This window comes from Phocoena sinus, chromosome 4 (assembly GCF_008692025.1).
Source record: "Phocoena sinus isolate mPhoSin1 chromosome 4, mPhoSin1.pri, whole genome shotgun sequence".
NCBI classification, from domain to species: domain Eukaryota; kingdom Metazoa; phylum Chordata; class Mammalia; order Artiodactyla; family Phocoenidae; genus Phocoena; species Phocoena sinus.
In genome coordinates this window covers 72,499,177-72,514,114 of record NC_045766.1, presented here as the reverse complement: position 1 = coordinate 72,514,114, position 14,938 = coordinate 72,499,177, and the positions used below count along the sequence as shown (strand labels likewise).

General features: G+C 38.6%; 1 protein-coding gene across 1 annotated transcript; it reads right to left on the bottom strand.

Moving 5' to 3' along the window:
• Window positions 1–818: 818 nt before the first annotated feature.
• WDR53 (WD repeat domain 53) lies at window positions 819–14,812 on the bottom strand. The gene is made up of 3 exons (XM_032631321.1): window positions 14,663–14,812; window positions 9,041–9,536; window positions 819–1,602 (listed from the first exon to the last, which is right to left on the bottom strand). The coding sequence occupies exons 2-3, from the start codon at window positions 9,518–9,520 to the stop codon at window positions 1,006–1,008; spliced, it is 1,077 nt and encodes a 358-aa protein (XP_032487212.1). The 5' UTR covers window positions 9,521–9,536; window positions 14,663–14,812; the 3' UTR covers window positions 819–1,005.
• Between the last annotated feature and the right edge of the window lie 126 nt (window positions 14,813–14,938).

Below are 14,938 nucleotides of genomic sequence, written 5' to 3'. Positions count from 1 at the left end.
CTGATTATCCTTGGACTTCTCAGTTACATGAGCAAATAAATTCCTTTTTATTCCCTTAAGTCAATTTGAGTTTGGTTTCTGTCATCTGCAGCAAACATTCTGACTAAAATTGAGCTTATCAAAGAGTTCTCCACAAAAAAGGATAATGGTAACCAACAATCAGAATCTCTCTTTAAACCTTTGAATATAAGAGTAGGCAATTTAAGCAGAAGCTGAAAGGACATGCAGAGAAATCAGCAATCCAGGGCATGATGAAAAGAAAACTTACTCTCTACACAGTCTTGGCTTCTCTTCTCTACCTCTTCTATCTACATCTTCTGCTTAGTCAGAGTTTCTGCTTATTCATAACTTCAGCTTATTCTTGGTCCCATAAGCATCACAGCCTGGATTGCTTCGTAATATCCTAAACTGATTTGACCTGGAACACTTTTCTTAGAAATGGCAAAAGGTGATTGTCAGCAAAGCCTTCTGGGCTTTACACAAAACAAGCAAGAACAGGTTTCCTCTTTCAACTTGGTAAAGTTCCTCATGACATCCTAGGATCAGAAATTACTAATGTTATAACTAATGTGGTGACCATATTTGGATCAGGATGTGGGCTTCCCTATGGCAGGAGGCTTGACAAGACAATGAAGATCCTTTGCAGGAAAGTAATCGTGCCTGCAATTTTCTTGGATCCTCAAGTTACTTAACATCTCTGAGTCTTGATTCCTGTGGCAAAAAATGAACAAAGTAACCCACTTCACTGATTTGGAATAAGAAAGGAAACATGTAAAATGGCTGGTACACAAGCAGTACTCAGTGAATATTAGTTCTCATTCTCCAAATTTTAATATGTCATTTACTATAACAAGTGTTACCCAATTATCTCCTTTTGCTCAAATGTTTTAAAATTTATATGATGGAATGGTATTATTTCCACATATGACAAATAGTTCAAACAAAGAATCAGGATTTTTTTTAACCCATAAAAAGTTCTGCAGTTTTTCAAATGTTTTATTGGATTTAAAATTCTTTTAAAGGATATACAGATATACAATTAGTTTGATCAGCTACCAATATATTTTGGTATCCCTTTATTTTTGTACTCAAGAGCCAGTTCACTTTTTCTCCATGTTCAATACTTAACTTTGGTAAAATTTTGCCATGTTCGTCTTCACCTGCTACTGAAGCATGAGTGTTTCCACCCTGCTTGGTATAAGCTGCCCTTTTGGTTTTCTTCTTGTGGGTATGTTTTATAGGACTCTTCTGTTTTTTCTCAACTTCACTGCTTATATCCCACAACATTATCTTCCCATCATTCCCTCCAGTAAGCAGCAAATAGGATTCTGGCAGAAAGCAGACATGGGATACCCCTAAGGTGTGGCCTTTAAATCCCAGTTCCTGTTCACACTTGACTCCCATCACCCTAAAGATTCGAATCTTACCATCTTCTGCACCACAACTAAAAATATTGCCACACGATGCCACAGACACAGAGTGGGCTAGGGCAGGATTTAAAAGCTGACCAGGTGATTGTGGGTCTTCCATTTCTTCTGTTTCATCCTCCTGCAAATTTGTAATCCAGAGGGGCCGGGCTTTCTGAAGGTTCCACAGCATCACCTTTAAATAAGAGGAAGTTACATAGTTACGGTTCTAGTCAGTTTGTTTAACTAACATGCTTATTCCACTTCTAACAAAATCATCAAAGTAGTCTGAGAATGGTTAGTAGGATACATTTCCAGCAATATTAAAAAGAAAAAAATTCAGATGGCACCATGACATGCCAGTGGGATGCAACCCTAGTGCCAAAACTAGAATGCCAATGGGCAGTAAGGAAGACAGAATTTAGAAAACAAGATCCTGAGTAACTTTCGATTAACAAACCCATTAAAGTGTAATCCAAATTCTTAAGCAGATGCCAGTTTCTTTGAGTCATTCTACCCTGATCTCTGCAGGTAAAATTGAAGATTATGAAATTTATTAATTTTCGTCTATGCTTGTTAAAGTAAAAATACCTATCAACTAAATAAACTAAACTAGAATACCACTGAAATCATTTTTATCTGGAATGCTTTTCCTTTCCTTTCACATTACCCAAATTACTCATCCTAGGGGCATAGCTCAAATTGTGTTCCTCTAGGAAGGCTTTCCTAACTATTCCAGCCCCCTTCTCTCTTTCCCATATTTAATCCCTGTTCTATTAATTGACATATACTACTAGCTTTTCAGTTTCTTGAGATTTAATTCATCTTTGCTAATGCCTAGCATAGTACCTGGAGAAAAGAGCAGAAATTCTAAACAAGTCTGTTGACTAATTTGACATCCTGGTATACTTAGCTTTTTTTTTTTTTTAACATCTTTATTGGGATATAATTGCTTTACAATGGTGTGTTAGTTTCTGCTTTATAACAAAGTGAATCAGTTATACATATACATATGTTCCCATATCTCTTCCCTCTTGTGTCTCCTTCCCTCCCACCCTCCCTATCCCACCCCTCCAGGCGGTCACAAAGCACCGAGCTGATATCCCTGTGCTATGTGGCTGCTTCCCACTAGCTATCTACCTTACGTTTGGTAGTGAATATATGTCCATGCCTCTCTCTCACTTTGTCACAGCTCACCCTTCACCCTCCCCATATCCCCAAGTCCATTCTCCAGTAGGTCTGTGTCTTTATTCCTGTCTTGCTCCTAGGTTCTTCATGACATTTTTTTTTTTTTATTCCATATATATGTGTTAGCATATGGTATTTGTCTTTCTCTTTCTGACTTACTTCACTCTGTATGACAGACTCTAGGTCTATCCACCTCATCACAAATAGCTCAATTTCGTTTCTTTTCATAGCTGAGTAATATTCCATTGTATATATCTGCCACATCTTCTTTAGCCATTCATCCGATGATGGGCACTTAGGTTGTTTCCATCTCCAGGATATTGTAAATAGAGCTGCAATGAACATTTTGGTACGTGACTCTTTTTGAATTTTGGTTTTCTCAGGGTATATGCCCAGTAGTGGGATTGCTGGGTCATATGGTAGTTCTATTTGTAGTCTTTTAAGGAACCTCCATATTGTTCTCCATAGTGGCTGAACCAATTCACATTCCCACCAGCAGTGCAAGAGTGTTCCCTTTTCTCCACACCCTCTCCAGCATTTATTGTTTCTAGATGTTTTGATGATGGCCTTTCTGACCAGTGTGAGATGATATCTCATTGTAGTTTTGATTTGCATTTCTCTAATGATTAATGTTGAGCATTCTTTCATGGGTTTGTTGGCAGTCTGTATATCTTCTTTGGAGAAATGTCTATTTAGGTCTTCTGCCCATTTTTGGATTGGGTTGTTTGTTTTTTTGTTATTGAGCTGCATGAGCTGCTTGTAAATTTTGGAAATTAATCCTTTGTCAGTTGCTTCATTTGCAAATATTTTCTCCCATTCTGAGGGTTGTCTTTTGGTCTTGTTTATGGTTTCCTTTGCTGTGCAAAAGCTTTGAAGTTTCATTAGGTCCCATTTGTTTATTTTTGTTTTTATTTCCATTTCTCTAGGAGGTGGCTCAAAAAGGATCTTGCTGTGATTTATGTCATAGAGTGCTCTGCCTATGTTTTCCTCTAAGAGTTTGATAGTTTCTGGCCTTACATTTAGGTCTTTAATCCATTTTGAGCTTATTTTTGTGTATGGTGTTAGGGAGTGATCTAATCTCATACTTTTACATGTACCCGTCCAGTTTTCCCAGCACCACTTATTGAAGAGGCTGTCCTTTCTCCACTGTACATTCATGCCTCCTTTATCAAAGATAAGGTGACCATATGTGCGTGGGTTTATCTCTGGGCTTTCTATCCTGTTCCATTGATCTATCTTTCTGTTTTTGTGCCAGTACCATACTGTCTTGATTACTGTAGCTTTGTAGTATAGTCTGAAGTCAGGGAGCCTGATTCTTCCAGCTCCGTTTTTCGTTCTCAAGATTGCTTTGGCTATTCGGGGTCTTTTGTGTTTCCATACAAATTGTGAAATTTTTTGTTCTAGTTCTGTGAAAAATGCCAGTGGTAGTTTGATAGGGATTGCACTGAATCTACAGATTGCTTTGGGTAGTAGAGTCATTTTCACAATGTTGATTCTTCCAATCCAAGAACATGGTATATCTCTCCATCTATTTGTATCATCTTTAATTTCTTTCATCAGTGTCTTATAATTTTCTGCATACAGGTCTTTGTCTCCTTAGGTAGGTTTATTCCTAGATATTTTATTCTTTTTGTTGCAGTGGTAAATGGGAGTGTTTTCTTGATTTCACTTTCAGATTTTTCATCATTAGTGTGTAGGAATGCCAGAGATTTCGGTGCATTAATTTTATATCCTGCTACTTTACCAAATTCATTGATTAGCTCTAGTAGTTTTCTGGTAGCATCTTTAGGATTCTCTATGTATAGTATCATGTCATCTGCAAAGAGTGACAGCTTTACTTCTTCTTTTCCGATTTGGATTCCTTTTATTTCCTTTTCTTCTCTGATTGCTGTGGCTAAAACTTCCAAAACTATGTTGAATAAGAGTGGTGAGAGTGGGCAACCTTATCTTGTTCCTGATCTTAGTGGAAATGCTTTCAGTTTTTCACCATTGAGAATGATGTTGGCTGTGGGCTTGTCATATATGGCCTTTATTATGTTGAGGTAAGTTCCCTCTATGCCTACTTTCTGTAGGGTTTTTATCATAAATGGGTGTTGAATTTTGTCAAAAGCTTTCTCTGCATCTATAGAGATGATCATATGGTTTTTCTCCTTCAATTTGTTAATATGGTTTATCACATTGATAGATTTGTGTATATTGAAGAATCCTTGCATTCCTGGAATAAACCCCACTTGATCATGGTGTATGATCCTTTTAATGTGCTGTTGGATTCTGTTTGCTAGTATTTTGTTGAGGATTTTTGCATCTATGTTCATCAGTGGTATTGGCCTGTAGTTTTCTTTCTTTTTGACATCCTTGTCTGGTTTTGGTATCAAGATGATGGTGGCCTCGTAGAAGGAATTTGGGAGTGTTCCTCCCTCTGCTATATTTTGGAAGAGTTTGAGAAGGATAGGTGTTAGCTCTTCTCTAAATGTTTGATAGAATGCGCCTGTGAAGCCATCTGGTCCTGGGCTTTTGTTTTTTGGAAGATTTTTAATCACAGTTTCAATTTTACTTAGCTTTTTGTTCTTGTTCCCTACCATGATCTTGGACCTACTAAGCGAATTTAAATTAACTGCTAATTAAAAACTGTTTAAAACAAAACAATAAACTCTGTGAACTGAGTTTACATCTAGCAATTTTCTTCCTGTAGCAACCAATTTGAAAAAGAAAATATTCTTCATACTTTCAGAGAAAACAGACAGCTGTATTTTATCCCCTAGTACTATCCCTGAATTATGACTCACAATTTAAAATGGACACTAGGATAAGCATGACCTTCTTTAGTCAAAAGCACAGATCTGAATTGACAAGATTACTACTGTTGATTATATTAAGGATTTGGTTTTCTATTCAAGGTAACTTCCTTTAACTCGGCCTACTTTCAAAAGAAGCAACATCTAGTAACACTTATATTCTGCTTATACTAGGGAAAACACTGAAAATCTCTTTGGATTGGATTTATAACATTATACCAAGAGGCCACCAATTGTTATACATATGGGTGAAGCCAAAATACTAATAAATTGAAATAAAGTAAAATTTTAAAAATCAGAAAATATAACAAAAATGAATGAGTAATAAAACTTGAGGGAATTCCCTAGTGGCACAGTGGTTAAGAATCCACCTGCCAATGCAGGGGATGTGGGTTTGATCCCTGTTCCGGTAAGATCCCACATGCCACGGAACAACTAAGCCCGTGCACCACAACTACTGAGCCTGCACTCTAGAGTCTGTGCGCCACGACTACTGTAGCCTGCATGCCTAGAGCCCGTGCTCTGCAACAAGAGAAGCCACCACAATGAGAAGCCCGCACACTGCAACCAACAGTAGCCCCTACTCACTGCAACTAGGGAAAGCCCGTGTGCAGCAACGAAGCCCCAACGCAGCCAAAAAAAAAGAAAAACTTGACATGGCAACAATCTCTATAAAAAACCTGAACACAAGGAAAATGGACATTCCAAAATATACTAGCTTAACTGTATGGCAGGTATCCCCAAATTCTTTTTCACATAGCCCCATAATGCCTGGATTATATTTTCTGCCCTAAGACATCCAAACATGAACTACACCCAAAGTGTTTTCAGCAGCTTAAACATTTTTGTATTTACTTAAATCATCTAAACGTGTTAATAGCCATTTCAAATTGTACCAACCCAGCAGTCATTTCCAAGTGTTGAAGATTCCCAAATTGTTCCTGCCTGGAACAATTCCCTTTGTACTTCTTTACTCTTCCTAACTGCCCAAGAGTCCAAGGTATCTCACAGTTTCTCAACCACCTGATCAAGCAGTATCACCCTAAGCAAGAGAGGTAAGGTATTAAAGGAAAAGAATATTAAAGAAAATTGATTTGAAGGAAAAGTATACAAGCGTTCAGGGCTTAAGGTCCAATAAAACGTCAAAGGGAGAGAAAGTGGACAACCGGCAAATGTTCAGAAGTGAATGCAAGCATATCAAAGTGACCCTGCTCAAAAATTTCTCCTACAAAAACATTTCTTTCCACATAAAAGATTCATTTTCAAGGGGGGTAAAAAAAAAGGCTCCTCTACTGTCCCAGTCCTTAAGTTCTGTACTAGAGATCTTTCAAACTCCAGAAAGAACAAACCTTTGAACCATTTATTTTCAAATGTGGAAATGAGAGAGAAAGAAAACCAATGTGTATGCTACAGAAATTCATGATGGCTTCAAATTTCCAAAGGTCCTTATAAGAAAAAACTATATTTGAGTGGTGGTACACATGTATTTGTTTAATGTTATTTTTTATACCTTATACATATATTATGAATATTATTTTGGGCCTATTTAATAAAAGATTAAGCAGTCTCAAGTGTCTTAATAAATCATACTTCATTCTTAAGGTCCCTGCCTCTTTGAGTAAGCATTGACTATTTAATTTTATTTTTTATTTATAAAATTTTATTTATTTATTTATGGCTGCATTGGGTCTTTGTTGCTGCACATGGGTTTTCTCTAGTTGCGGTGACTGGGGGCTGCTCTTTGTTGCAGTGCGCAGGCTTCTCATTGCAGTGGCTTCTCTTCTTGCAGAGCACAGGCTCTAGGCACACGGGCTCAGTAGTTGTGGCTCTTGGGCTCTAGAGCACAGGCTCATTAGTTGTGGCGCATGTGCTTAGTTGTTCCACGGCATGTGGGATCTTCCTGGACCAGGGCTCAAACCCATGTCCCCTGCATTGGCAGGCGGATTCTTAACCACTGTACCACCAAGGAAGCCCGCACTGCCTATTTAAACCTATCTAAATCAAAGGGTATAATTTTTATAATTTGTATAATAACAAAGATAGGTGTGTTGAACCCATCTATTTTATGTGGCAATAATTCAATTCCTGCCTTGAGATAAAACACACTTGTTCAGAGAGAAATAACTCATCATTAATCTGATAAGAACTCCCTTCCACTACTATGCCTACATTCTTGGACTCCCCCATAGACTATTCTTAAGGTTTAGAAAAATACCAGATAACCAGGTTTTAAGAAATACTGATAAATTGGAAGAAATTATAGTTTCAACGTCAGTTAAAGAAGTAATTTTTTAAAAGCGTGGCTGTGTTATCTTAGCCACTGTTGTTACATCACAACCCAATGCAGAAGTTAATCTACAGTGTATTTTTAGCAATTCTTGACAGTCATATCAAAATGCAATTACCAAAAAAAAAGAAAAAAAAAAAGCAATTACCTAAGCCTTCTTCTCACAAAACATTTATTTCCTATACTGTTCTCTAGCAGCTGCCTGCCACTAAACATTCTCATCTAGAACTGGAGGTAAAATGGTAAATTCTGGGTGCCTGCTTCTTATCTAATCTGTGATTGCTGCAAACCTAATTGTTTATTGCCATGCCTAGTAGTTAATGAACCAGTGATTGAAAACTGGTATAGCTTAAGGATGAAAGAATGACTAGTCAAAGAGACACTGTACAATCTGCCTACTTAAAACAGGTATCTGACTGGTTGGGTAGGTCTTTCTGCCCAACCAAGTAAGCAGATTATCTCCACTAGGATAGGAAATGTAGGAGGTTTATTAAAGTTTTGGACAAGACCTAGGAGTAGAAAAGGAGTTTAGAGGTTATGGGGTCACTATGCCTTGTAGGTATAAATGATTCTCAATAGAGGCACTACAAATTTTTGGTTGGACAATTCTTTATTGTTTAGGGGCTGCCCCAGCACTGCAGGACAACTACCAATTCTTCCTACTAAATGCCAGTAGTTTGCGGGGAGGGGCTGGCAGTCATAGTGACAACAACTAAAATTAGCCTCATTATTTCTAAATTATAAGGAGGTGTGGAGGGTAAAGGAGGGAATGGTAAAGACCACTGGCCAAGAAGTGGCCACAAGTCTTAGAAGATACTAATATATAGTTGGGAATGTAGATTAAATGCCTAGAACAGTGCTGGGGGAGCCCCTAAACAATGAAGCAGTGGGAAGTAGTAAATGTAAAGCAGTGGGAAGTAGTAAATGCTCACCAAAGAGAAGCCATGACTATTCTCACTCCAGTGATTTTTAGAGTAAAAACAATAATAGATCCAGGCCCTCCAACTTTTTTTTTTTAAAACAACAGACTTTGTAGAGAGTGGGTGATAAACTCTGACTTTAGCATGACTTTGTTTAAACAGATGTTTAGAATCAAATATTTGAATTCTCATGTTTTAGGAATGTCTTAAAGCATAGAGAAAGGAACAGTAAAAGATTAATAATTACTCTGTAAATAAAATCTACTAAACTTTGTCAAGTTAGCATTAAACATGCAGTAGAAGTAAAGCTTATGGTTCATAAAATACATAAGACATGTTAGTAGAGAATAGAAAATGGAAAGATATATTTAGCCCAATTAATAATTTGATTCTGTTACCAAATCGCATCTAGAAATTACCCAAGTACTCTCTACAAGACATCACCTGCATATCCAGTCCACATGACACCAGGCTCTGAGGTCTTTGAGGCCGAAAAGCTACAGAAGAACAGATATTGGAATGTCTCTTCAGTGATCTGCTAACTTTCTTATTTTCCAAGTCTAGGATTTTGATTGTTCCGGAGTCATCAGCAGAAGCCAGAAGGTTTTCAGTTTCATTCAGTGAAACACAGTTGATTTCTTCTTCATTCGCATGAAAATCGTCCAAGGATCCTTTGAGAGACCTGACATCCAGTATGCTAATGGTTTCTCCATGTGAGGCATAAAGCTTGGTGGGGCAGGAGGGAGCGAATAAGACACTGGTAACATCGTCTGCCCCTTGGAAGCGTGTGTGTCCTAATGGAGTCCCATCTTCACCCCAAACCATGAGATCTCCACCTTCTGCTCCAGAAGCCACTAGCCCTTCTTGACTTGCATTCAGGCAGAGAACAGGAGAAAAATGTCCACCAGTCCACTTGACTGCCATAATGGCTCAGATGACTCTGTGAAGAAGGGGGAAAAATTATAATCTCGTGTTTTATCTAAGAACTTCACGAGAGACATATTCAATAAGCAGTATTTCATTTAAATATTAAAAGATATCTAAAAAACTCAATCAATAAAAAGACATTTGAAGATCAAGCCTACAAAGCCTAGTTGAACACAAGATTATGGTGCACCTGGCTGGCACATGCCTACATGGGCTTTCCTTGCAATCAGGGGCACAGGTAAGCCTGGTCTTCCAGCCTTTGATGTGAGGCTCACATAAGAATAAACAATAAATATATTTATTTTAAATTAAGAAAAATCCTTTTTAAGAAAGGGCTGCACAATCATCAGGTTATATCCTTTATCTGAATAATGTTTATAGAGAATGAGCCCTGGAACTAGACTCTCTGGGTTTGAATAGCTCTATTACCTATCAGCTGGGCAACTTTGGGCACATTACTGAATCTCTCTATAATTCACTTTCATTATTGATAAAATGAGGGTAATAATAACATCCATTTCACAGGATCAGATCGGATTAAATGACATAATAAATGTCAAGCACATATAACAGTGCCTGGTACATAATGAGGGCTCAACAAATATTACCACTGTCACTTTTCTTACTTTTATTAGGCTAGTCAAAGTGGCATCATATATACTACACAAATGGTCCTCAAAGTATAGTCTCCAGGAGCATTAGCATCACCTAGGAACTTGTTAGAAATATAAATTGTTGGACCCCACTCTAGACCCACTGAATCAAAACTCTGGGGTTGACACCCAGCAATGTGTTTTTTGTTTTGTTTTGTTTTTGCAGTACGCGGGCCCCTCACTGCTGCGGCCTCTCCCGTTGCGGAGCACAGGCTCCAGACGCACAGGCTCAGCGGCCATGGCTCACAGGCCCAGCCGCTCCGCGGCATGTGGGATCTTCCCAGACTGGGGCACGAACCCGTGTCCCCTGCAACGGCAGGAGGACTCTCAACCACTGCGCCACCAGAGAAGCCCCCAGCAATGTGTTTTAACAAGCCCTCCAGGTGATTCTGATGTATGCTAGAATTTGAGAACCTGTACTACACCAGTAATCATCAGGGGAACTGGTTAAAAATGCAAACCCCTGGGTCTTACGATCGGAGACTAATTCAGTACATTATTTAACTTTATTCTCAAAACAACACTTCTGATTGGTAAATATTATTCCATTTTACAGGTAATAAAACTGAGTCTCAGAAATGTTAAATAATGTTCCCAAAGTCACCTGGCTCTTAGGATTTGTACTTGGGATCTAATATAAAGGGATCCTAAACTTCTAAACAATGAAGACCTTTTTCTAACAATTCTACTTGACAACAGGTTTAACTTGTTAGTATTCTTTGAAAGTGCAGAAAACGATTACTAGAAAGCTGCTAATAATTCATTACTGCTTCTAAATATATTCACATATTTTAATCACATTATCACCTACTTGAACTTATATAACAGTAGTACTTACGTGCAAAATTTAGTTTCCTGATACGCTAGGCAGCCTGTATCTATAATTGTAACTGCCACATAATACTACCCCCTCTCGTAACTACCTCCTGTGCAAAGCGAAAAAGGAAATAGGGGCAATTTCTACAACTCTAAGTGGTCAAAAGGAAGCAAACAAATCTATCTAGATAAATTTAATTTTTCATTCCACAAGACAAGGGAGAATTTATCTAGTAAGAAACTGCCATAGTTGCTTTACTATTTTCAGATACAATACCTGAATTTAGTTCAATTGTACAGAGATAAATTTCCTAAAATTGTTTTGAAAATAATTTTAAAATAATCTGGTGATCTGCCTAAAATTTCTATTCCCAACACAAAGGTTATTTCCTCCACTTTTAGCCACACACACAAACAAAATCACTAACTAGACTGCAAAAAATCACCAATCTAATAGTAATCGAAGTAACAGAAACAAGATCACAAAATCAGCAATTTTCATACAGATAAAATGGAAAAAAGACAAAAAGATACATTTTTAAATTTCAGCAGAAGCACTCAATTAGTAAACAGAGGAAACTAATTAAATAGAGACTGAAACAAGTTTTAAAGGAGAGGTTTGGAGAGGAAATAACTCAAAGGGAGATAAAGACAGGGAACTCTGGTGGTTTGATTTTTGCCAACAAGTACTGAAATAGTAGTTAAATAACAAAGACTTTTGCCAAATGTTCCAGATAAACCAAGGAAAAAGGACACTTAACACAATTTAAAATGAAAGGTATTAATATTATTTAGGCTTAGGAACTGTCATTTGTGGTGACTATTGATTGATATGATAAATACAATATCCTACCTTAAAATATGAAATTTGAATTAATCACTGAAAAGTTACAAATCGTTTTATTTAACTCTGTCATGAATCTTTAGGGTATTGACCACTTATTTCCTAAGTCAGAGTTTTAATTTTTCTACAATTAATTATCTTTAAAGTCCAGAAGTCTGCTCCCTACAGCTTTAGGATTTTGTGTCCATATAGGTTTTGGATCCCTGTTGGGATATATTAGGTTTTTGCTAAGACAAGAATGAGGCAGGGTTTCTAGTACTTCTATTTCTCCATCACAAATCTACTCACAAGGGACCTAAGTAAATGCTGACTAGCAGACAAAAGTTTTAGCAGGTTTTCTTCCTAATATAACTCTTTTCCAGAAAAGATTAATTCAATTTTAAAGATACATTTGGTTAAATTCACCCCAAAGTGTGAGAAGTTAGGCAATAAATGAATTTTGTACTTAAAGAGACTATTATAGACAACGCCACAGTTCCTGTAAATTTTTCCATAATGGAAGCAGTAGTAACTCTTGGACTATTACTCTCACAAGTCCAAGGTCAGCTCTACCTTAACCTCTATGCACCAGAGTAAAGAGCAAATTAAACTTCTAATCTCTACACCACATGGATGATATTCACCGATCACCTAGCTAGTCAGAAAAATTAAAATAGAGACCTATTATGTGGAATGTTAGGAAAAAGAGTTGAGAAAGCCCCAGAAATCCATACATTCTGAGGCTTTTAATTTTATCATGCAGAGTATTGATCAGGGATTCAACGAGAGCCCCCCAGATCACCTGTTTACTTAGTCTACAAAATTAAAATTATTTGTTATTATTTGAAACACATTCGAAGATCACCATCAAAAAGTGTTAAACAATCAGACTGCTGCGGTATGAGGTAGTGGGAAAAATTAACTATATATGGGTTAAATCAAAATAATCTTTCAGAAATGAGTTGGCAAGCCACTGTTTCTTGTTTTTCTTTTACTGGGACTGGAAAGCCTACCTGGAAATAGCTAAGTGCCACTATCCCCACACTCAGGTATCACGTCAACTAGCTTTTCTCTTAGGTAGATGACTAAAGGGTCAAGCACAGTAATTAATCATATCCCAGTGTGAATTAGTTTAATTAGATACTGGATTCCTTCCTTCTTACACCTAATGAGATCATGGAGTGAGAGGGGGCAAGGAAGGTGGGGTACTATGAGAACATTTTTATAAAGGGTGCAGTGCAAAGATGGAAGTTCTAAACAGTGAAAGGGTAGAAAAAGGGTACTGAACATGGCGGAGGGGACATGATCAGGAGGGTGATGAGCAGGCAAGAAAGAAAAGGAGGTAGTGATAAAGGAAATCTTTTCCTACTTTGAAATCCTACCTGGGCCACTTGGGGGGTACTTTGCCACAAAAAGTCACCTCACTGAGTGGACAAGATGTGCCAGAATTATTTCATCAGATCCTTCAAAGGCTCTACCTCACACCATGGCAGACAGGATAGAGGGCAATGTCTTTAATAACTGAATGCTCTCTACTCTAAACACTTACTCCTGTCATACCTCCATGTATCCATTTGTCCTTTTCAAGTGTCTGTGCCTTTAAAGCTATTCATTCTGTCTGTTCTTTGTCCCCTTCTTGGATGGACTGACTCTACTTATCCTTGAAGCTGTAAAAGAAACTTCAGTGCCTTTCCAGACAAATCTTGGACCGTCTTCCTTTGATGGCTGAAAGCTGAATAATAAATAAAACTCCGAAGCCTGACATCTAAATAATGTGATAGTCACTATCACTGTAATAAGTATAGGTCAACTTTTCTTGACATGTTTGAGTTTTCCAAAGTTGGTCTCGATGTGGAGAAGCTAGATAGCAACCGAAGAGGCTGAAGGGCTGTGGCACTGGCACTAGTAAGAATGAAAAGTATCTGGGTTACTAAGCTTGGAGGAAAAAACATCTGGGAAGAAGGGACTGGCAAGTAATAACCAAACACCACCCATCAGAGAGTAGAGATGGTAGGTGCTGTTCTTTTGTTTTTACTGGAGAACAAGAAATTGACTATACACAGCAAGGGAGCTTTTGGAAAGATTGCTTACTACGTAAAGGCAAGACAGTAGAATTGACTACTAAAGGAATCTGTGAAACCTATTATTATAATAATTATCTCATAGCTGTTTAGAGAGTTATATAAACACCCCTGTAAAGGGCCTCAGTCGGTTGCCTGGCTCACATGATAGATATTATTTTCTCGTACCAAGCATTCTTTAAAGGCTGTCAGAAAACGTTCTGGCCACCTAGGAAAACGCAATATGACTAAATAATGCTGAAACTCTTTCCCTTCCAAGAAGCCTTATATAATTATAGCCTCCATGTCATTCTCCCTATTGGAATGTCTCATTGGTTAAAAACACACTGCTTTAATTCGCCTACCAATCGTGGGTTAGTAGGAAAGACTAGGAAAAGCCACATTTTGTCCAAAAGAATGTAGCACTTAATAAGCACTTAAATGGCACTTTAAGGTGATCCAAACACTGGGGGGTGGGGGGGTGGGGAAGGTGTTCAAATGTGGCGACCTCACATGCTGTATACACGCTGGGACACACGTTCTGATAAGCACTGGTACTAAGGGAGAACAAGAGGACCTGACCAGAAAAACACGACCTCACCGAAGGACTGGCTAATAAGGAGAGAGAATTTCATGCGTTAGATTGGAAAGATGAAGCAGGGACCCAAATGACTCAGCGAAAACTTATAGGAAAAGTGGTCCAGAAAAGCCGACGCGAAACCACTAGATTAAAAAAGGGAAAAGGCACCGGAGGATAGCCCGGAACCCACCGGCGATAGCCTCATACCTGCGCTTCCAGCTTCTCTCCTAGGCGCCTGATGATGACCTCACCCGTGGGCGCCCAATCCCATCTAGCGTAGTGGGGGGAGGCGCCTCAGCCAAACAGTCACATCCGGGGCCGAGAGGAACCGCGCGAGCTGGGCGTGCGCCCTTGCTTCGTGCCCTCAACCCGCATGGCGGAGGCACGGGCGCGCCGCCGGGAGGCCGTGCGAGTCGGGCCGTTCCGGCGCCCGCGCTGAGCCGCGGGGGAGGGGCGGGGGACGCCCGTGCGGCCGGTGCGTCT

What these genes read in the sequence shown, in the direction of transcription:
- WDR53 (XM_032631321.1), bottom strand. Translation starts at nt 9,520, where the DNA reads ATGGCAGTCAAGTGGACTGGTGGACATTTTTCTCCTGTTCTCTGCCTG. An exon ending in CATGTGGACTGGATATGCAG is followed by an intron (nt 1,603 to 9,040) that starts GTGATGTCTTGT and finishes TCTTATTTAAAG; the next exon opens with GTGATGCTGTGGAACCTTCA.